Source organism: Vanrija albida, assembly GCF_041260175.1.
Source record: "Vanrija albida strain AlHP1 chromosome Unknown contig_3, whole genome shotgun sequence".
Lineage (NCBI taxonomy): Eukaryota > Fungi > Basidiomycota > Tremellomycetes > Trichosporonales > Trichosporonaceae > Vanrija > Vanrija albida.
Genome location: NW_027191422.1, coordinates 1,093,658 through 1,114,000, shown reverse-complemented (window position 1 = coordinate 1,114,000; position 20,343 = coordinate 1,093,658). Strand labels below are relative to the sequence as shown.

General features: G+C 66.3%; 9 protein-coding genes across 9 annotated transcripts; 5 read left to right on the top strand and 4 right to left on the bottom strand.

Annotated features, from left to right (window-relative positions):
* Nucleotides 1-292: 292 nt before the first annotated feature.
* On the bottom strand, nt 293-1,280 carry Q8F55_003739 (uncharacterized protein; the record flags this gene model as incomplete). Its single annotated transcript, XM_069352268.1, has 4 exons — nt 293-485; nt 532-707; nt 801-1,013; nt 1,083-1,280. The coding sequence occupies 4 exons, from the start codon at nt 1,278-1,280 to the stop codon at nt 293-295; spliced, it is 780 nt and encodes a 259-aa protein (XP_069209686.1).
* A 252-nt stretch (nt 1,281-1,532) lies between these two features.
* Nucleotides 1,533-2,571, top strand: Q8F55_003738 (uncharacterized protein; the record flags this gene model as incomplete). Its single annotated transcript, XM_069352267.1, has 2 exons — nt 1,533-2,002; nt 2,049-2,571. The coding sequence occupies 2 exons, from the start codon at nt 1,533-1,535 to the stop codon at nt 2,569-2,571; spliced, it is 993 nt and encodes a 330-aa protein (XP_069209685.1).
* A 278-nt stretch (nt 2,572-2,849) lies between these two features.
* On the bottom strand, nt 2,850-4,094 carry Q8F55_003737 (uncharacterized protein; the record flags this gene model as incomplete). The annotated part of the gene is made up of 1 exon (XM_069352266.1): nt 2,850-4,094. The coding sequence occupies one exon, from the start codon at nt 4,092-4,094 to the stop codon at nt 2,850-2,852; it is 1,245 nt and encodes a 414-aa protein (XP_069209684.1).
* An 837-nt stretch (nt 4,095-4,931) lies between these two features.
* On the bottom strand, nt 4,932-6,344 carry GAL10 (UDP-glucose-4-epimerase; the record flags this gene model as incomplete). Its single annotated transcript, XM_069352265.1, has 6 exons — nt 4,932-5,079; nt 5,134-5,523; nt 5,572-5,792; nt 5,832-6,033; nt 6,071-6,228; nt 6,321-6,344. 6 exons carry the CDS (start codon nt 6,342-6,344, stop codon nt 4,932-4,934), a joined length of 1,143 nt encoding a protein of 380 aa, XP_069209683.1.
* Nucleotides 6,345-7,255: 911 nt separating this feature from the next.
* RLI1 (Fe-S cluster-binding ribosome biosynthesis protein) lies at nt 7,256-9,160 on the top strand (the record flags this gene model as incomplete). The annotated part of the gene is made up of 3 exons (XM_069352264.1): nt 7,256-7,300; nt 7,353-7,369; nt 7,408-9,160. The coding sequence occupies 3 exons, from the start codon at nt 7,256-7,258 to the stop codon at nt 9,158-9,160; spliced, it is 1,815 nt and encodes a 604-aa protein (XP_069209682.1).
* A 517-nt stretch (nt 9,161-9,677) lies between these two features.
* Q8F55_003734 (uncharacterized protein) lies at nt 9,678-12,825 on the top strand (the record flags this gene model as incomplete). The annotated part of the gene is made up of 3 exons (XM_069352263.1): nt 9,678-10,009; nt 10,052-10,336; nt 10,428-12,825. 3 exons carry the CDS (start codon nt 9,678-9,680, stop codon nt 12,823-12,825), a joined length of 3,015 nt encoding a protein of 1,004 aa, XP_069209681.1.
* Nucleotides 12,826-13,026: 201 nt separating this feature from the next.
* On the bottom strand, nt 13,027-15,394 carry prh1 (Salivary acidic proline-rich phosphoprotein 1/2; the record flags this gene model as incomplete). The annotated part of the gene is made up of 2 exons (XM_069352262.1): nt 13,027-15,080; nt 15,115-15,394. The coding sequence occupies 2 exons, from the start codon at nt 15,392-15,394 to the stop codon at nt 13,027-13,029; spliced, it is 2,334 nt and encodes a 777-aa protein (XP_069209680.1).
* A 917-nt stretch (nt 15,395-16,311) lies between these two features.
* Q8F55_003732 (uncharacterized protein) lies at nt 16,312-17,686 on the top strand (the record flags this gene model as incomplete). The annotated part of the gene is made up of 9 exons (XM_069352261.1): nt 16,312-16,404; nt 16,444-16,552; nt 16,584-16,678; nt 16,731-16,817; nt 16,852-16,908; nt 16,941-17,316; nt 17,356-17,403; nt 17,440-17,564; nt 17,600-17,686. 9 exons carry the CDS (start codon nt 16,312-16,314, stop codon nt 17,684-17,686), a joined length of 1,077 nt encoding a protein of 358 aa, XP_069209679.1.
* Nucleotides 17,687-17,925: 239 nt separating this feature from the next.
* Nucleotides 17,926-19,400, top strand: FSH3_2 (Family of serine hydrolases 3; the record flags this gene model as incomplete). Its single annotated transcript, XM_069352260.1, has 4 exons — nt 17,926-18,316; nt 18,409-18,582; nt 18,851-19,073; nt 19,313-19,400. 4 exons carry the CDS (start codon nt 17,926-17,928, stop codon nt 19,398-19,400), a joined length of 876 nt encoding a protein of 291 aa, XP_069209678.1.
* Nucleotides 19,401-20,343: the final 943 nt, after the last annotated feature.

Genomic DNA, 20,343 nt, shown 5'->3' with positions numbered 1-20,343 from the left:
AAACACGCCCCGCCCACGAGCCAGTCACAGGCTCGATAGATTCCGATAGCGAGCCCCGGGCTTGGTGGCAGCCCATGTGGCGCCCAGATTGGCTCGTGCCCCGCCGCCAAGCCCGGCCACCAGGGAAAGCGTCCCCGCGGTTGGTTGCAGCCCCGCGTTGCGTCGTCACTGCTCGATGTGTCACGAATCGAGTCAGCACGTGTGGAGCGGGCAGGCGGATGGAAACACGGCGAAGATGCTCGCCTCGTCTTGCAAGATGCTGCATACAAATCTACTGCACACGCCCACGCCACTACTTGGCAATCCACGCGTTGAGCTGGTCGGCCCAGCGGTCCGACTTTTTGTTACCAATCGTGGTGCCGCCGAAGGCGACGAGCTTGTCAAAGTTCTCGTCGGCGTCGCGGCCGTTGATGGCGCGCGTGGCGGGGAGGTAGACGGCCGTGTCGAAGCGCGAGCTGAGCGCCGAGAGGGCGGTATGAGAGACGCTGCGTGGGTCAGCTGTGCTCGAGAACATGGTGGCAGCAGACGCACCAGAAGTCGCCGGCGAGGCCGACAACGACGACCTTCTTGATGCCCTCGGCGCGGAGCGCCTCGACGATCTTGCGGGTGGGCTGGGGGTCGATCTCGGTGGGGAGCTCGGGCGGGTTGGAAGCGTCCGAGATGACGCCGTCAAAGGCCGAGTAGGCCTCGACGCCCTTGTGGAAGCCCTGCGAGTGGTGTCAGCAAGCGGGCGCGGGTGCGGTGGAATGTGCGATAAGCCAGACTCGTCGGCCGACAAGCCGTCGCCCCACATCACTCACCTTCCTGATCAGCTTGAACTTGTCGCCGTACGCCTGGAGCTTGGGGAGCAGGTCGGCGTGGATCTCGCTACCCCTGGTGCCCTGGATGCAGTGGTCGGGCCAGAGCATCTGCTCGTAGTCGAAGCCGCGGGCGTCGCGGGTCTCGATGGTTTGGAACTTCTTGTGGCCGGGGTGGCTGGACGCGAACGAGATGTGGCCCTCGGGGTGGAAGTCCTGGGGAGGGAGCGAGCGTCAGCGAGCTGCGAGCAACGAGGGCGCGTCGCCGCAACCACCCCAACCCACCTGCGAGGCCACAACCAAGTCCCACTTGTGGTTGAGCTTCTTGCCGTCGAGGAGCTCGGAGATGGCGGGCACGACCTCGAGGCCGCCGGGGACCTGGAGCGAGCCGGTGGGGGGGAGGAAGTCGTTCTGGACGTCGACGACGATGAGGGCGACCTTTGCGGGCGCGGTGGCGGCGGGGGACTCGGCGGGGGCGGACATGGTGTGTGGTGGATGGGTGTTGTGGTGGAAGAGGGAGCGGGATCGTGTCGATGCTGGCTGGCTTATGCCGGCCGGGGATTGCGCCAAGCGGGGCCGGCGGCTGCTGATCGTGGGATCGCGGGGGCATTCGGGGTAGGTGTCGCGTGGCAACACGTGGCGAGTGCGACTGAACCCATGACATCGACAGCGATGCCGCGCCTGGAGGAGAACAATAGCGCAGTACTCGCAGCGACAGCGTCTCCATCGCCCACCATGCCGCCGCTGCCCAACCCCGCCGCCAGCCTACCCCCAGTGCGGCCGACGACGCCGCCGCCGCCGACGGCGATCCAGCGCGCCAACACGCCCCCGCCGCTGTCGTTCGCCGTGCCCCCGCCGCCCGAGCTCGAGCCGTCGGCCCCGCGCACCTCCGAGCCGACCAACACGCTCGCGCTCCTCCTGCCAACGCAGGCGCTGTTCGCGCCCGAGCCGATCGCGGTCCTCCGCGCAGCGTTCGAGGCGTACGGCCGCCTCGTGCACTGGGCCCCGGTGCGCGCCATGGGCCGCGTGATCCTCGTGTACGACGACGACGGGGCCGCCGCGCGCGCAAAGCGCGAGGGCGACCTGCTGCGCATCGAGCTGGGCGACGAGGCCGAGGCGGCTGCGGAGGCCGTCGAGGCGCGCAGCCCTGCGCCGGCGGCGCAAGCGCCCGACTCGCACGGCTACTTTGACCGCAAGCGCAAGGCGTGAGTAGTTGCGTTTACCTCTCTTGCAGGCCTGACACAGCCCCAGGATCACGCTCCGCGTCTACGCGCTCCCTCCGACCCCCCTCTCACCAGTAGACGCGCACCTGCGCCCCCCCGAGGCCGAGCGCAACTTCCTCATCTCGCCTCCCGGGAGCCCGCCAGAGGGGTGGGAGCCGGTCGAGGAGGAGGGCCCGAACCTGCACCCGCTCGCCGACGACCTGCGGCGCGCGCTCGAGAGCCTGCAGATCTCTGCGGCCGGCGGGCGCGAGGTGCTCGTCGACGAGGGCGGCGTGCGCGTCGAGGTCGAGGACACGAGCGCCGGCCCGAGGCGGGAGCGGTGGGAGGGCGAGGAGGAGGAGTACGGCGTCGAGGAGCCGTGGGGCGGGCCGGGGATATGGGAGGCGCCGAGCCAGGCGCGGGGGGACGGGGGAGGGGGAGGGGGAGGAGCAGGGCTCGGAGGGGGAGGAGCAGGCCTCGGGGCTGCGCCGCTGCCCGCGCTCTCGCTAGGCGAGGTGCTCAGCCCGAGCGGCAAGGTCCGCATCGTGCCGACTGCGCGGCCGCCCGTCTAAGTAATCAAACATCAGCATCTAGCATATCTGGCGTGCGCACCGCCGTGTAAGCATTGTGTATGTATTGTATTGTGCGTGCGTGGGCGGGAGCGGCAGCGAGGGGGCCGACGCCGAGGTGCCTTTGGGCGAGGAGACTTGGCCAAAGTTGCTTGACACGCCCGAGGCGGATTTCTCACACCGACTGTGCCACCCCACCCCGCCCCTGCCACCGGCCCGCTCACCACAACCGGAGATGTATCTACCCATGCATATGCCCTACTGCTCACCCTACTGCCCCCCTACTGCCCCTGCTGCTTGGTGATGCGGTTGAGCAGGTTGTTAATCGCCGTGCGGCTCGTCTGCGCCTGGATGCGGCGGACGGCCTCGGCTCCCTGGCCCTGCACGCGCGTGGCCCTCGGGCCGCCGAGCACGCCCAGCGCGCCCTCGGCCGCCGTCGACGGCGCGGCAGCGACCACGTCCTTGCCGACCCACTCGCGGCTTCCGGGGATGGGCGCGGCGACATCCACCTCGTCGACCTTGATGTCGAAGCGGAAGCTGTCGAGCGCGCCAGGCGGCCGCAGGGTGGAGCGGCTGAGGCCGAGCCACACGGCGTCGCGGCCCGTCTTCTGCGTCAGGCCGAGCACGTTGGGCGGGGCCTCGATCGCCGCCTCAGCCACCTTGAAGTGCGCGACGCCGCGGTCGCGCCGCTCGCGCGTGTAGTCGAACTGGGCGAGCGTCGGGCGGTCCGTGACACGCACGGCGCGCGACCTGCTCACGGCCGTCACGCCGCCAAGCCCGACGACATAGTCGGCGTTGGTGCCGTCCAGCCCTGAGTAGCCCGAGCCGGGGCGCGCGACGCGGTCCAGCGCGCGGCCCTTGTGCGCGCGCGCCGGGTCGGCCGCGGCGCCGGCGGCCGGCGCAGAGCTGTACGCCAGACCGTGGAGCTCGTGCTTGGCCCCACGGAGGCGCGACGAGCTGGGCGACGCGAGCTCGCGCGACGTGAGCCCCGACTGGAACTCTGCGGCGGCCGTCTGCCGGGCGATGCCCTTGGCGGCGGCGTGCGCGAGCGTCGCCTCCTCCGGGGCGGGCGCCTCGGTCTCGGCCCACAGCGCGTCGCGCAGCTCGTGCCGGTGCGCGCGAATGTTGTCGAGGTATCGCTCAAACTCTGCCTCGCTCATCGCGTCGACGTTGGCGATGAACTCTGTCTTTTCGGGCGCGGCCTCGGTCTCCTCGGCGTAGATGCTGGCGCGGGCCACGCGCTGCGGCTTGGCAGCCTTGGACCAGGGCACGCTGCCGTCGCCCCACGTGTCGATGAAGCGCATCTCCTTCTCGCCGCTCGACCACTGCGCGTCGAGGCCTGGTCCGGCGTCGAGCGTCCCGACCTTGATGTACAGCCCGCCCTTGGCGCGGTACACGGGGAACTTGAGGCCGTAGTCGTCGTACTTTTGCATCGAGCGCTTGTTGGACGCGTAGACGCGCGCGATGGCCGGGTCGTGCATCGCGAACGCCGAGCGCTTGAGCAGCTGTGGGAAGGTGGAGGACATTGTGGGGGAGGGGGGATGTCGGGGTGAGGGGAGGAGGGGGAGGGGTGAGCGTGCTGTGCCGTCGTCCGGGGTCGGGGGCGAGCTTGTCGGAGTCGGGTCGGAGCGCTCGCTGTAGCCGCCGCAGTCGCTGTTTTGTAAAGTGTTGTTGTTGTGCAACGAGCTGCTGTTGCTCTTTCGTTGCTTTGCAGCAGCTTCAAGCCGACTTTTGCCAGTCGCAAGTGGTCCCAGATCGGATCGCCACGGACGGGTGGTGGTATTTCCCGGAGAAAATCAAAAGAATAACGCGGGTTTAATCCCCTCGCCTCCTCGCTCGCACCCAGCCCCCGCCCGCCGCATACAAAAACCACACGACCCCCATCCTCCTCCCTCTCAATCACAAAAAAAAACCTATCGCTCCATAAATTCCTTGTCGGCGCTGTGCTCCCCCGTTCGCGGAGCGCGAGCTGCCACCGCCCCCGAGGCCAGACAGGAGCGTTGAGGGACTGCTTCGGCAGAGCTGCTTGCTTAAAACAACTTTGATGAGGGGCAACCCTAGGACTCCGAGTCACCTATAAGTAGCTACATCTGCGCGAGGTCGTGTGCGCTTGCGAGCGTGCACGGCCGTGCGCGTTGTGCCAGTGATGAACTTGTTTCTGCTGCGGATCCGTACAACGGCGACGTGACTCGCATACTGCTCGCATGTTGACTTGTGACCGACTCACGGTCGACTCGCGCTCGACTCGCGCGCTCAACCCACAGCCGACTCGCGCGCCTACCACCAGCCGCTCCGATAAGGACCCATACAATGACAAGATTATCCCATATTCTATCACACTATATCCCTATGCTCGCCCGCGCTCACGCGCTCGGCTCGTAACCCTTGGGGTTCTTGGTCTGGAAGTTCCACAGGTCGCGGCACATGCTGTCGAGGTCGCGCTTGGCCAGGAAGCCCAACTCCTTCTCAGCCAGGGCCGGGTTGGCAGTCAGGTCGGGCACGTCTCCGATACTGGGCAGGGTCAGGACAGGTTCACACCGCCTCGGCCCGCAGCTGGCTACTCACCGCCTTCCAACAATCTCGTACTGGTAGTTGTAGCCCGTCGCCTTGCGCATGGCCTCGATCATCATGAGCACAGACTGGCCCTTGCCGCGGCCGAGGTTGAAGGCGCGGTAGAAGCCGTCCGCCCTGGGGTCGTTGTTGGAGAAGATGTTGGGCTGCGACTCGGGCACCGCGATAGCGTCGAGAGCGAGCAGGTGGCCCTCGGCAAGGTCCATGATGTGCAGGTAGTCGCGGACGCAGGTGCCGTCTGGCGAGCCGGGGTAGTCGTTGCCGAACACCTTGAGCTCCGACTTCTCACGGCCAATGGCCATCTGCGCGAGCAGAGGGAGGAGGTTTCCAGGCTTGCCGCGAGGCTCCTCTCCAAGCTTGCCCGAGGGGTGGGCACCAGCAGGGCTACGAGCATCAGCACTGCTCCACAGCCGCGATAAGCAACCAACTCACTTGAAGTAGCGGACCGACACGGCCTTGAGGGGCGACTTGCGCTCGAGCGTGCCGGAGCGGCACGCGTCGTGGAGGATCTCCTCGACCATGGCCTTTGTCCGTCCGTAGGCAGACTCGGGCTGGAGGGGCGAGGTCTCGGGGATGGGGATGACCTCGGGGGTGCCGTAGACGGTGGCCGAGGACGAGAAGACAAAGTTGTTGACGTTGTACTTCTGCATCGACTGCGGGGGTTAGGGCGCGCTTTCGGGCTGTCTACTCACCTCGAGGAGCGAGATGGTGCCGGCAACGTTGACGCGGTAGTACGAGAGCGGGAGCTCGCCCGACTCGCCGACAGCCTTGAGGGCAGCGAGGTGGACGACGCCCCAGATGCCGCCGTCGGCAGCGTACTTGTCAAACACGGCGTCAATCTCGGCAGTGTTGCGCAGGTCGACCTTGTGGAACAAGGGCTGGGGCGCGTCGGGGCTAGCGCGTTAGCTGCAGTTGCAGTGACACGACGTACCCAAGCTCATCGCGGGCAATCTCGGCGCAGCGCTTGACGGCCTCGGGGAAGGCGTTGTGACAGTTGTCAATGACGATGGGGAGGTAGCGCTGCGACAGGAGCAGGGTGAGGACGACGTGCGATCCAATGTATCCGAGGCCGCCCGTGACGAGGACGCGCTGGATCGAGTGTGAGCACGGAGGCGTGGGTTTTGGGGTACACTGATCGCCGGCACCTGGGGGGGCGCGGCGTCGTCTCGTGTCGTGCATACCTTGAGCTGAGAGTCGTTGGACATGATTGCTAGATGCGATGTGATGCGATGTGTATGTGTGTGAGATTGCAGAAGCGAGGTGTGGTGTGGTGTGTGATGCGGTGTATTTATTTTACACCAGACTTTTTGTGTGGTTCGGAGTTGGTGGCCGTTAAACAAGTAACTGTTTCCTATTGTCCGCCAAGAGCAAAGAGTGGGTCGTGAGTGGGCAAGAGGGGGCACAGACCCCATGCATGGGGCACAGTCTATCATTTATACCTTGAAGCCAAGACTGTCGTGCTAGGTAGGACAAACGTGTGCCGTCGGGGCAAACGGGAAGTGCAGTCGCGAGATTGCAACCTGCATTGTGCATTGTTGATGTCTTGAGGATGCCATCGGTCCGAGATTCCCGTTCGACGAGCAAACGGACGGGAATCTTGAAAGCAGAAGTTGCAATGAGACGCCAATGCCGACATGACGGCGACCGCGGGCAGCGTGACTGAACGGGAATGACTGGGTGGTGGGCGGCGAGACCTCCGAGGTGTGGCCACAATCACACGTAATAAAATGCCACGTGGGTTATCACTCTTGAAGCCGTCTAATCCTCAGTGCTTCATTGGCGAGCGTCATGTTGACGTCGTCGCCGCGCCTTTTGCCCGTCGCACGCCTAACGCCTGTCCCATCCCGTAGGATCCGAAATTTGGCCCCGTCAAACATACAAAAGTCTTTGACAGTGTCGCTCGCCCGCCACCACCGACGACACGACCAGCGACGAGCAGTGACCGCGGCCAGCGCCAACCAGCTCATTGACAAAGCAACTCGTCTGACAAAAGACAACAACCGAGCATCGGGGAAGGATCCAGGCGAAGACCCCTCACACTCCCATCTCCCAGCCACACCCCACCCCCCTCGACCATCGACCACCCAACCGCCTGGCTCGACCCGCCCTTTCCAAAATGTCTGACAGACTCACCCGTATTGCCATCGTCTCGGACGACAAGGTGGGTGTGGAGCTTGAAACGACTTGGAGAGACCCAAGCTAACACCCCACAGTGCAAGCCCAAGAAATGGTGCGATGAGATCCAACTACCCCCTACTGACCCCCCAGTCGCCAGGAGTGCAAGCGCTCGTGCCCAGTCGTCAAGATGGGCAAGCTCTGTATCGAGGTGACGCCCAACGACAAGAAGGCCTTCATCTCCGAGGAGCTCTGCATCGGTTGTGGTATCTGTGTCAAGAAGTGCCCCTTTGAGGCCATCCAGATTCTCAACCTGCCCACCAACCTCGAGTCGCACGTCACCCACCGTTACGCTGCCAACGCGTTCAAGCTCCACCGTCTCCCCACCCCCCGTCCCGGCCAGGTCCTCGGTCTCGTCGGCACCAACGGTATCGGCAAGTCGACGGCGCTCAAGGTGCTCAGCGGCAAGCTCAAGCCCAACCTCGGCCGCTACGACGACCCTCCCGAGTGGACCGAGATCATCAAGTACTTCCGTGGCTCTGACCTCCAGAACTTCTTCACAAAGGTGCTCGAGGACGACATCAAGGCCGTCACAAAGCCCCAGTACGTCGACCAGATCCCCCGTTCCATCAAGGTCCCTGGCATGACTGTTGGCAAGATGTTCGACCGCCAGACCGAGCTCGACAACCGCAAGCAGCTCGAGGAGGACCTCGAGCTCTCCAAGCTCCAGAACCGTGAGGTCGGCCAGCTCTCGGGTGGAGAGCTCCAGCGTTTCGCTATTGCCATTGCTTCGGTCCGCAAGGCCGACATTTACATGTTCGACGAGCCCTCATCGTACCTGGATATCCGTCAGCGTCTGGCTGCTGCCCGTGTCATCCGTGGCCTCGTCACCCCTACCAACTACGTTGTTGTTGTCGAGCACGACTTGTCCACCCTCGACTACCTTTCCGACTTTATCTGCGTCTTCTACGGTGTCCCTGGTACCTACGGTGTCGTCACCATGCCCTACTCGGTCCGTGAGGGTATCAACATCTTCCTCGACGGCATGATCCCCACCGAGAACATGCGTTTCCGTGAGGAGTCGCTCACTTTCCGCATCGCCGAGACTGTCGACGAGAACGCCGCTGCTCCCAACCTCCAGTCGTACACGTACCCCGCCATGACCAAGACTCTCGGCAACTTCAAGCTCCACGTTGCCGAGGGTGACTTTGCCGACTCTGAGATTATTGTCCTCCTTGGTGAGAACGGTATGGGCAAGACTACCCTCGTTCAGCTCCTCGGTGGCAAGCTCCAGCCCGACGACGCGCGCGACGCCCCCCAGTTCCGCGTCTCGATGAAGCCCCAGACGATCTCGCCCAAGTTCCCCGGCTCGGTTCGCATGCTGCTCCTCAAGCGTATCAAGTCGATGTTCATGCACCCCCAGTTCAACACCGACGTCCTCAAGCCCATGCAGCTCGAGCACATTATGGACCAGGACGTCCAGACCCTGTCTGGTGGTGAGCTGCAGCGTGTCGCCATCTGTCTCGTGCTCGGTGTCCCCGCCGACGTCCTCCTTATCGACGAGCCCTCTGCCTACCTCGACTCGGAGCAGCGTATCCACGCGTCCAAGGTCATCAAGAAGTTTGTCATGTCGTCGAAGCGCACCGCGTTCATTGTCGAGCACGACTTTATCATGGCCACCTACCTTGCCGACCGCGTCGTCGTGTTTGACGGAACACCGGCCATTGAGGCATGGGCCGGCAAGCCCGAGGGTCTGTTGACTGGTATGAACAAGTTCTTGAAGAGCTTGGACATCACCTTCCGTCGTGACCCTACAAACTACCGCCCGCGTATCAACAAGATGAACTCGGTCCTCGACAAGGAGCAGAAGTCGTCTGGATCGTACTTCTTTGTGGACACGGACTGAGGTTGATTCAACCTATCCGGCCAGTGCTGGGTCAAGCCGCGTTGTGCGGCAGGGCACCGCGGTTTCCGGCCAACGGGCCTTTGTGGCATCGCCAAAAGTGCAAGCGCGCGGTCGGCGGTGTCGCCGTCGCGCCGCGTGAAGCACAGATACCCCCTGTCCTATTGTAGACCGTAGCATATTCTGCATGGGCATTGGAACGAGCGCGGGTTGTGTGGTGGGCACATGGTGTGTGTGGCGTGGGCAAGTGGCGCGGGGCGCGTGCACACGACCAGGAGGAGATGCATATGAAGCGGTCGATTCCATCAACAGTCGACGCCGAGCTCTGAGAGCTTGTTTTTGTCCTTCGCGCCGCCCCACGTGGCAGGCACTGCGCGGAACGCGTTTCCGTGCCTGGCTCGTCACTCGGGTTGGGTTGGGTTGGTTGGCATCGACGTCGTCGCCGTCGTCGTCGACATTTGCCTCCTCACTCCCTCCCACGCAACTGCCAAACTGCCCTCTATACAATAACAACAACACCATGGCAACGGCGACCAAGCCCGCGCCGATAGTCGTGCCAGACGGCACCGAGGGCGCCGGGCCGAGCGCGTCGACCCCGGGCACGCCGCGCACCCCCCGCACGCCGGCGGCGCCCACGTCAACTGCCGCCGCCGCAGCAGCGCTCGCCCCCTCCCACCCCCTGGCGGCCGAGCTCGCGAGCCTGCGGCAACAGCTCGCGCAGTACCGCTCCGCCGCGCACCAGGCCAGCATCGACGTGCAGGGCGTGCGGCTCGAGCTCGAGCTCAGCAAGGAGGAGGCTAACGGCCTGCGGAGCACAAACGGCGCGCTGCAGGCGGAAGTGGAGACGCTGAGGTAGGGATTCTGCGTTTGGCGCAGTGCAGTGCTAATGTACAGGTCGACCCCCGACCCCCCCGTCAAGCCTGCCCCGTCGAACGCGCTTGCAGAGTTATCCCTCGCCCACCGCCGCCTGAGCGCCAAGCTCGACTTCACCGAGGCGCAGCTCGCTGCCACGGCGCTCGAGCTCTCGGCCGCCAAGCAGGAGCTCACTGCCAGCCACCGCGTACGCGAGAAGGAGCGCGCGGCGGCGCTCGAGCTCGAGCGCATCGAGGAGGACAGGGAGGACGAGATTGCCTGGGAGCGGAATGAGCGCAAGCGCGTCGAGGAGCAGAAGAAGCTGTGGTGAGTGGCGGCGGCGTCGGACGCGCGGGGGGGGGGGGGGGGCATGCTTGTGCTGCACTATGGCCTTAGTGCAACGTACTAACACCCCCAGCGACCTCGCACTCGAGGAGTACAAGTCCCTTGTCAAAGCCCTCGACCCCAACGCCGTGCCCCCGCCGCTGCCGAGGCGCAAGCCGAGCGACAACATCCTGACGACCCCGCCCTTACTCGACGGCCAGGCGGCGGCCGAGCCGACCCTGGCAGACAAGCCGGAGCGCAAGGACTCGAAGAACTGGAAACCGGTCCAGAAGGGCGAGGCGATCGCCGCTGTCAAGGACGTGGATGCCAAGCAGCCCGTGACGCCTTCCGACGACTCGGCTTCCGTGGTCGAGGCAGTGCTGCCCGTCGCGACATACACTATCGATGACGGCGAGGACGACGACGAGGACGACGATGACGAGATCGACCAGCTCTCCAAGCCCGCCGACGCGCCTGACACGCCGTCTGCGGCCAGCACGGCGTCTGCGTCTGCCGACGCCATCTCCAACCTGTTGCTGGGGCAGCGCGGCGTGCACCGCCTGTTCAAGGACTTTGCCGCTGCCCTCTCGGCCAAGGACACCGAGATCCGCAAGCTGCACAACAAGGTCGACGAGCTGCAGACCGAGGTCACGGTGGCCAAGGACCAGCTCACCGCCGAGACTGCCGTCCGCGTCGAGGCACAGGTCGACCGCGACCGCGTGCTCCGCGACGATGCGAGCGCAGCCAAGGTCGTCGAGCGGTACATGACATTCTCGCAGAAGGCCCACGCGACGGTCCACATGCACCTCGGCCACCTGCGCCAGCGCTCATCAGCGACGCAGAAGGCGCTGCGCGCCGACGCCAAGGTCGCGCGCCAGCGCCTCCGTGGGGAGACGGAACGTGCAGGACGGTTGCGTGCCGCGGCGGAAGACCTCGCGTCCGAACTCGGTCGCGAGGCCGCTGGCCGCCGGCGGGAAGTCGCGCTCCGCCTCCAGCTCATTGCAGCCGACGAGGCTCGCGCGCGCAAGGCCGAGTCGTGGCTCGACAAGCTGCGTCGCGCGCGCGAGGCCGCGGAGGCTGATGGGCGCGGCTTCATCGCCCCTGACGCGGCGGCTTCGCTTCTCACCGAGGCAGCGGCGCTGCTTGGCCCGCTCGAGGCCGCGGCGGAGCAGGAGGCGCCCGGAAGCAGCCGCAAGGGCTGGCGCGGGCGCTGGCTCGGTGGCGGACGCAAGGCGAGCGTTTCGGCCGGCCCGGCAGCGGCCACGCCCCAGGACGAGTCGGTCGCGCGCGTGTTCCTCGCGGAGGAGCTGGTGCAGCACCTGGTCGCCGACCTGCAGATCGAGACGGAGCGCCGCGTCGACCTCGAGCGCCAGCGCGTCGCGTGGCTCGCCAAGGAGGCGGAAGCCGGTGTTGATCCAGAGCTTGAGGGCGAGGCTGGTGGCTTGTTGTGGGATGCGGACGGCGAAGAGGCGGGTAACGACGAAGGTGCGGATGACGACGACAAGGAGGGAGAGGGGAAGAAGGCGCCGGAGGACGAAGCTGCCGACGACGCCCCGTCCCTTCCCCAGCTCGAGGAGCTGTCCGGCCTGTTCGAGCCGCTGGAAGAGCGATACCGCCCGCTTCAAAAGTCGCTGCATGACCAGGCCATCTCGCTCGCTGCGCTGCGGGCCACTGCTGCGGAAACGCCCTCGTCGACGTCGCCAGGCGGCACGCCCGAGTCCAAGAGATCGACGCTGCGCGCAAACCTCGGCCTGCGCCCCGGACGCACGGCGCACGACGACCTGGTCGCGCTCCTCGACAGCCTGCACGAGGTGATCGAGGACGCGCGCGTCGACACGGAGATTGCCGTGGCCGACGAGGACCGCGTGTTCCACGGCTTCGCCGCCCTGCTGGGCGTGGGCGCAAGCGGCGTCGTGCAGGCTGCGAGCGTGATCCGCGACGCGCACGCATACATCACCACGCGCGTCGGGCCTGACGCGCCGCACGCCAAGCTGCAGACCCGCGTCGGCGACATCGAGCACGACCTCATGGCCATCAAGCGCACGCTGCACGAGGCCGAGGGCATGGCCGAGGCTGCTGACGACGCGGCGCCGACGCCGAAGAAGAAGGAGCGCAGGAGCGTGTGGCACCAGATCGAGCTGCGCACCGTCACGCCGAGCGCGCAGCGGCCGCTGCACCCGAGCCTGGCGCCCGCGCCGGCCCTGGCGTCGGACGACGCGGATGACGACGACGACGACAGCTTCACGACCGCGCGGCCCGGCGGCGCGGCCGCCGCCGCGGCGGGCACGCGCAGCATCCTCTCGAGCGTGGGGCGCACCTTCTCCTCCGGCGTGGCCGGTGCCGCGTCGGGCGTGGCGGCTGCCCCGCGCCAGGTCGGCGGCCTCGCTGGCGGCCTGTTCGGGCGTGCGCGCGCCAAGTCGCGCGCCGACGAGACGCAGCCGCTTGTGCCGGCGGCTGCGGGCAAGAACAACAACGACGACGACGTGGAGTAGGGCGTGGCCTGGACGCCGCCTGGACGCAGCTGCTATAGATGTAGAGTTCCGTCGCCTGTAGACTGATGTACTAGTTCCTTGCACGGGCAGCGTGCATGCATGTGGCGTAGAGCACGGGCAGCGTGCATGCAATGTGGCTATGAGGCTAGATCTATGATGTGGCACTACACCGTTCTCCGGCTGGCGGGCTCGCGGCGCCCGCTACACCTTTCTCCGGCTGACGGGCTGCGCGGCGCCCGCCTTCTGGAACCACGGGACGGTGACGAGCAGGTCCTGGTCGAACGCGGACACGTTGCGCGCGTAAATCGCGCTCGTGATCGCCAGCTCGTCGTACACGATGGCCGGGGCCTTGCGCCCGGCGAGCACGCTGGCGGGGTGGATCTTGACGGTGAGCGCGCCCACGGTCTGGCGGTAGCTCCCGTCTGCCTGAATGACGGCCGTGTTCATAAACAGGCCCTGCAGCAGCGCGCGGCCGACGAGCGTGTAGTCTGATCCGCAGGACGCGGTGGCGTCGGCGCCGTGCCGCTCGGCCAAGCTGCGCAGCTGCTTGCGGATGCGCGCGGCGGCGGCCAGCGTCTTGCCGTTGACGTGGTTGTCGCGGCACCATGCCCCGATGCCGCCCTTGCCCACGGCCGGCTCGTCGTCCTCGTCGTTGTCGGCCCGGAGCGAGAGGTACGCCCGCAGCACGTTCATCGCCGTCAGGTGGTCGCCGTCGCGGTGGATGAACTTTGCGCGCGCGGCAGCGGCCGTCTCGCGCGTGTCGCCCCGGTCGTGGAAGACGGGCCCGGCGACGACGAGGCTGAGGATGTCGATGAGCTCGGCGGCGCAGCCGAGCTCGAACGCGGCTACGAGGATGCGCGCGTGCTCTGGATCGAGGGGGTAGTGCAGCATCTGGCGGCCGAGCGGCGTGATGACTGTGGGGGACGAGATTGCGCCGAGACCAGCGAGCGTGCGGAACGCCGCGGCGATGGAATCGCGCGACGGCGGGTCAATGTACTCGAACGTAAAGGGGTCCTGGCGCATCGCGATGAGCTGGAGCACCGCGTTGGCGAGGTTGCACCGCTGGATCTCGGGCGTGTCGAACTCTGGCATCTTGCGGAACGCGGCCTCGGTGTAGAGACGGAGACACTCGCCCGGCATTTCTCGCCCGGCGCGGCCGGTACGCTGCCACGCCGACGCCTGCGAGATCTCCATCTTGCGCAGGTGCTCGATCGCGCCGGAGGCGCGGTAGATGAACTCCTTTTCCTTCTTGTACCCCGAGTCGATGACGAACCCGACGCCGGGGATGGTGAGGGATGTTTCGGCGATGTTGGTCGCGACGACGACGCGCCGCGTGTTGGCCGGCGTCGGCGCGAAGATCTTGGCCTGGGCGGTTTGCGGGAGGGAAGCGTAGAGCGGCAGCACTTGGAGCTGGGTCGCGTCGGGCGCGAGGTCGTTGCCGCGGCGTTTGAGGAGCGACACGAGGTTCTCGATCTCGTCCGAGCCCGGCATGAAGACGAGCATCTCGCCGGCCGGGCTCGGTTTCCGCGAGTGGACCATGAGCGCGGCGTCGGCGGCCGCCTCGATAAAGTCGTCGACGGGCCGCGCCGTGTGGCTCGTCGCCACGTCGAACATGCGCCCCGGAACGTGGAGCGCCGGCGCGCCGTCGAAGAAGGCCGTAAACTTTACGGGGTCGAGCGTCGCGCTCATAATGACGATTTTGAGCGGCGCGATGGCGTCGCCGGCCGCGGCGCGCGCTTTCCGGATCCGCTGGATCTTCTTCATCGACCCGAGGAGGAAGTCGGTGTTGAGCGTGCGCTCGTGCGCCTCGTCGATGATGACGACGTCGTACCGGAGCAGGAGGTTGAGCGCGTCGGCAGACTCGTCCTCGTCCTCGTCGTCCTCCGGCTTGGATCCATTCGCCTTGCCCTTGCCCCCCTTGCCCCCGTCGTTGGCCAGCTCGCGCATCAACACACCCTCCGTCATGAACCGCACGCGCGTGTCGCGCGAGCACGCGTCCTCGAAGCGCACGGCGTAGCCGACCTCGCCGCCGAGCGTCACGCCCATCTCGGCCGCGACGCGGGTCGCCAGCGAGATGGTCGGCAGGCGACGCGGCTGCGTGATCGCCACGCTGGGCCCCCGCGGGCCGTAGTGCCCCAGCGCTAGCGCGTGCCGGCGCAGCAGCTGGCCCAGCTGCGTCGACTTACCGCAGCCCGTCTCGCCGATGATGACGACCGTGTCGTTCTCGAGGATCTGCGCGAGAATGTCCCGTCTGCCTGGAGGGTCAGCTACGCCGCGGCCCCAACCCACCCTGGTAGAACGGCAGCTCGTACCGCTTGACCAGGAGCTCGCGCGCGATGCGCTCGAGCTCGGCGCTGCCCGGCCCCGCCCGCCCCTTGCCCTTCTTGTCGTTGAGGCGCCGCTTCTTGCGCAGCGCGCCGTTCGCGAGCGGCTGTGGCGCCGCGGCCGCGGCCTCGTGCTCGTCGTCGTCGTCGTCGCTGAAGAAGTTGGCCACGCGGGCCTTGGCCTTGCCTTTCGCCTGCGCCTGCGCCTTCTTGGGCTTGCTCGGCCCCGGCTGTGCTGGCGGCATTGTGGTGGGCGATGGTCGAGATGGCAAGATGGTCGATGGTCGACCAAAACATTGTCGGTGTCTTGGCTCGTGGTGGAAATATTTGCTCCCGCGCCGAGATGGATTTGGCGGCGGCGGGGTGGGTGGCACAACCACGAGCGAGGCGGACAGGCTTGGAAGTCGGGTGAGAGTGCATCGGGTCGAGCATGCTGCTCACGTAGCTTGGGGTGTGTGCTCCAGAGCCGTGATTTTGCTGAGGCAGGCCAGCTTGACGCGGCCCGGGTGGGAACATCGCGGCGCGGCGGCTCCTCCTCCCGTCACTTCCGCCACTCGGGATCTGGCAACGGCCACGTAAATACCTCGACCGTGCACGACATGCTCTGCATGCACCCAGCCAGCATCCCGGACGGAGTGCACCACGTGTCCGAGGCCACGCTCGTCGCCGTCATTGAGCCAGAGTGACAGCGTGACCTCAGGGACGCGACTGACTTGTCTCAGATCCCACTCATTAGCCGTCCGGCTCCCACCCGTTCACCTTTGTTCGTCGCTGGCAAAGTGGGGTCGCAACCCTAGCTCGTACTCATGATATTGAGGTCGCAGCAACCAGCGTTCGACCCCCGGTAGCGTCATCTCATCGACCTGACCGTCAGATTGGTTGCACCCGCACGGCGCGGGTGGCCGCCCAGCAGGATAACCCTCTGGGCACGACGGCGGGAGTTGTCACTACTTGGGGAGGTCCCACCATAGTTGGGGCCGGGGTACCCTCTCTTTTGCCATTTTGCATGTCAGTATGGTGGGTATGGAGGCGATGGGTGATGGTGGACGATGGTGACGAGAGCGAGACCGGTGGTGGCGGGAATCAAGCGGATGACGTAGACACGCACCAACTATTTTTCTATCGCACCTGTCCTCCACCCCCTCTCCACCACCCACACAGCATGAAGCAGTACAACCTCGCACACCGGACCGGCCTGGACGGCGTCGTGCTGCGCAACGACGCGCCCGAGCCAAAGCTCACCGGCCCAAACGACGTGCGTAGCCCCCCACCGCTCCGGCAGCTGACACCCCAGATCCTGATCCGCATCAAGGCACTCTCGCTCAACGCGCGCGACATCCAGGTCGCGAACGGCACGTATCCCGCGCCGCACCCAATCCCGGAGAACGTCGTGCCCGTGTCTGGTGCGTTGCGGTGTGAGCTCGCTGACTCCAGACGGGTGCGGCGTCGTCGAGGCCGTCGGGCCGGCCGTCACGCTGTTCAAGGTCGGCGACCGCGTCGCGCCTGTCTTTCCCCAGGGGCACTACTTTGTGAGTGGGGCTGCTCCGCCTGCCGCCGCACCAACGCCGCTGACACAGCCAGGAGGAGGACCCGCGGAACGGCGACATGAGCCGCGGGCTCGGCGGCGGGATCCACGGCGTCGCGCAGGAGCTCTTCGTGTGCAGCGAGGTGGGTGGCACGATCGACTCAGCTCACCAGGCAGGAAGACGCCGTCCACATCCCCAAGCACTTCAGCTACGCCGAGGGCGCCACGCTGCCGGTACGTGCCCTCCCCAGCCCTCCTGACGCCAGATCGCGTTCGCGACCGCCTGGTCGTCGCTGTACGCCCACCACCCCAAGCTGCGCGCGGGGGAGACGGTGCTGTGTCTGGGCACGGGCGGCGTCTCGCTCGCCGCGGCGCAGATCGCGCTGGCGGCCGGCGCGCGCGTGATCCTCACCTCGTCCTCGGGCGACAAGCTGCAGCGCGCGAGCGGGCTCCTCGCCCCGCTCGCGCGCGCCGACGACGCCGTCCTGACCGTCAACTACGCGACCACCGAGGACTGGGACAAGGAGGTGCGCCGCCTCACTGGCGGGCGCGGCGTCGACTTTGTCATCGAGATCGCCGGCCGCGCCACCCTCGGCCGCAGTATCCGGAGCACGCGCCAGGGCGGCCTTGTGGCCGTGTCTGGTGGGTGAACTTGCGCAGACGGTCTGACTCACCCACCAGGCTACATGAGCGCGTTTGGCGCCATCCCCGAGAAGATCCTGCAGGAAGGTAGGAGGAGAACGATGTGCAAGCTCACGCACCCAGACCTCGCCGTCACCATCCTTATGTCGGGCGCGTACGTCCGCGGCAACTTTGTGTGCAACCGCGAGGAGCTCAAGGCGATGGTGTCGGCGCTGGATCTTGCCGGCGTGCACCCGATCATCGACAAGGTGGGTGAGTAACTGCGCGTGATCTAACCCGGCAGTCTTTCTCGTTTGACGACCTCCCCGCGGCGTACCAGTACGTTGCCGACGGGCGCCACTTTGGCAAGGTGGTCGTGGAGCTGCCTTGATCCGTAGCTGCCTTGATCCGTAGACCCATGCATTGCATCATCCACCAGTGTCATGACAGTCGGCCTCGACCCGACCGGCTCGATGTCGCTCGGTGCGCCGACGGCCGTATCGCTCTTATCCGAGGTACCCGGAGGCGTCATCTGGCGGCGTTAGCCGAGGCACTGATCCCCAAGTCGCAACCGGCCCGCTCCATCTCAATCCTCCATCCTCCTCTCCTCTCTCCATCACAAAACCAACAATGGCGATCCGAATCCTCGCCCTGTGCGGCTACTCGCAAAACGGCGCCATCTTCGCAAAGCAGGTGCGCTCGGCCCTCCTCGGCGCGGGCAACGTGTCCTCGGGCGACTTCTCGGCCAACTGGTCGCCCCTTCCCCAGGCGTACCAGCGCTTCCAGGTCGCCGGCGCCGACGGCGTGCAGCTCGACGGCAAGCCCATCGGCGCAGCGACGCACACCAACGCTGCGTCTGGGGCCGAGGTCGTCTTCGTCGACCCGCCCGTCATCCTCGGCGACGCGCAGCTCTCCCCCATCCAGGTGAAGGAGGTCGCTGCGTACGCCAAGGGCGACGCCGCGCCCAACGTGGCCGTCACGCGCTCGTGGTGGACCGCGCCGGACAGGAAGACTTACCAGTGTGAGTGGGGTGGCAGCTGGCAGCCGACCGCGTCGGCCAGCAGTCGAACGAATCGGCCCACAACAAGACGCCAGCTGACCCCGCCACCGCAGACTACGACAACACGGTCAAGTACCTCCACTCGTACCTCGTCAACAACGAGCCGTTTGACGGCGTCATCGGGTTCAGCCAGGGCGCTGCGATGGCCGCCGCGCTCGCTGCGCTGCTCGAGAAGCCGGGACTCCACCCCGACTTTCCCGCCAGTGACAAGCTCAAGCCGCTGAAGTGTGAGTAGGACGTGAGCGCACGCAGTGCGCGGGCTTGGTGTGGTGTGGTGAGCAGAGGTGGCACGGCAGCCGTCGGCGGTGCGTTGGGTGGTGGTGGTGCCGGCGGTGCCAGGCGGTACCACTGCCGATATTGGCGGTGGTCGCTGTTGGGGGCCTGCCTTCCTCCCCCTCCACTCGCCTTCCCTTCCCTCGCCTCGACTCCCCCGCCAACCCACCCCTCCTGTGCTCGCTGCGCTCGCACGCACGCTCGCACGCACTAACCCCCCAGTCGCCATCGCCGTCGGCGGCTTCAAGCCCCGCTCCGAGGTCCCCGACTTCACAAACTACTTCCCGCTCCAGACCCCCATCCTGCACGTCGTCGGCAAGACGGACCCCGTCGTGTCGGGCAAGGCGAGCAAGCAGCTCCAGGACGCGTGCCCCTCGAGCCGAGTCGAGACGCACGAGGGCGGGCACGTCACGCCTGGTGGTGAGGAGTGGGCTGGCTTCCTGAGGTGAGTGAGCGCGATGTGGTTGTGTGGATGCCAGAGGAGGCCCCTGCCGCGATGGTCGGCACCTCGTCGCTCGCCGGCACCTGATACGCCCCATGACGCGTGTGTGTGTGCGAGCGAGGCGAGCGAGGTTTCGGGACAGTCTGGCGTCATGACCGGCGCCCCGGCCCCTAGTGCCCCGCGCGCCTTGCCCCGTTGCCCCCGACCGCGTCCCCCTCTTGCCCGTCGCTCACACCCCACAGCGAGTACATCAAGACGCTCGCCAAGGGCGGCAAGGCCGACGACGTCGCGCCTCTGTCGAGCTTTGGCGCCGCCCGGGCGCGTCTGTAGACATCTAGAAGTGTGCGTGTGTAGATGCAACCTGATGGGGAGATGAGATCTGGAGGGTGCAAGGGGGGGCAGGCACGGTTCATTTGGGTGTGTCATTTGGGTGTGCATGTGTGAGTCACCGCGTACGCAAAGCGTACCTACCTGCAGTGTGCATCGAGTGATGGAGCCAAAGCTACTACGGGCTGAGTCACAGTGTCACTGCCAGGCCGAGGCCACGAGTGTCCCGGCCATTGCCGCCCGTCGGTGCCAAGCACGCTCCAACAGTGGTGCTACTGCGGCAACCGTATGGTACGGCAGAGCGGAGTTGCATACTCAGCAGGGCCGACTCACCCCCCAATCTTGTTGTGCGCAGCGAGCCAAAGCCTAGGCGCGGCGCGGCTTGCGGCGGCACGGCAGCGCTCGCTCGCTTGGCGTTGGCTCTGGCAGTATGACGCTGCGCCGCCACGGCTCACACACTCACACACGTCTGCGCGACACTCTTGGGCGCCGAGGCATCGAACTACGCAGACGCTCGCTGGGCGCCGGCGGGCGTCTGGCAGCACCGCATTGTGCAGCAGCTCCATGGCTCGAACAGCTTACTCACCCCCCCGGCGTCTGGCAGATGCGATGCTGCTGCGCTGCCTGCTGCCAGGTGCACATGCATACAGCGAGTCAACCGCAGATCGACGCTGCCACGCGTCGTCGTCGTCGCCGTCTAGTCGTCGTCGTATGCATTCTGGTGCCTGGGGGAATGGCCGCTGCGTAGTAGGAAAAAAAAGCCAAGACATTGTGGATGATTGCGCGGCGCGACTGCGATAATTACCTTGTTTTTCCTTTTCTGCGCAGCATTTCTCTCTTCCAGTCCATCTCACCCACCCCCTTCCTTGTTCATCGTCACCACTACCACTACTCCCACCGCTGCGCCGACTGCGACCCCACACCCACCGCCATCGGCACAGCGCAA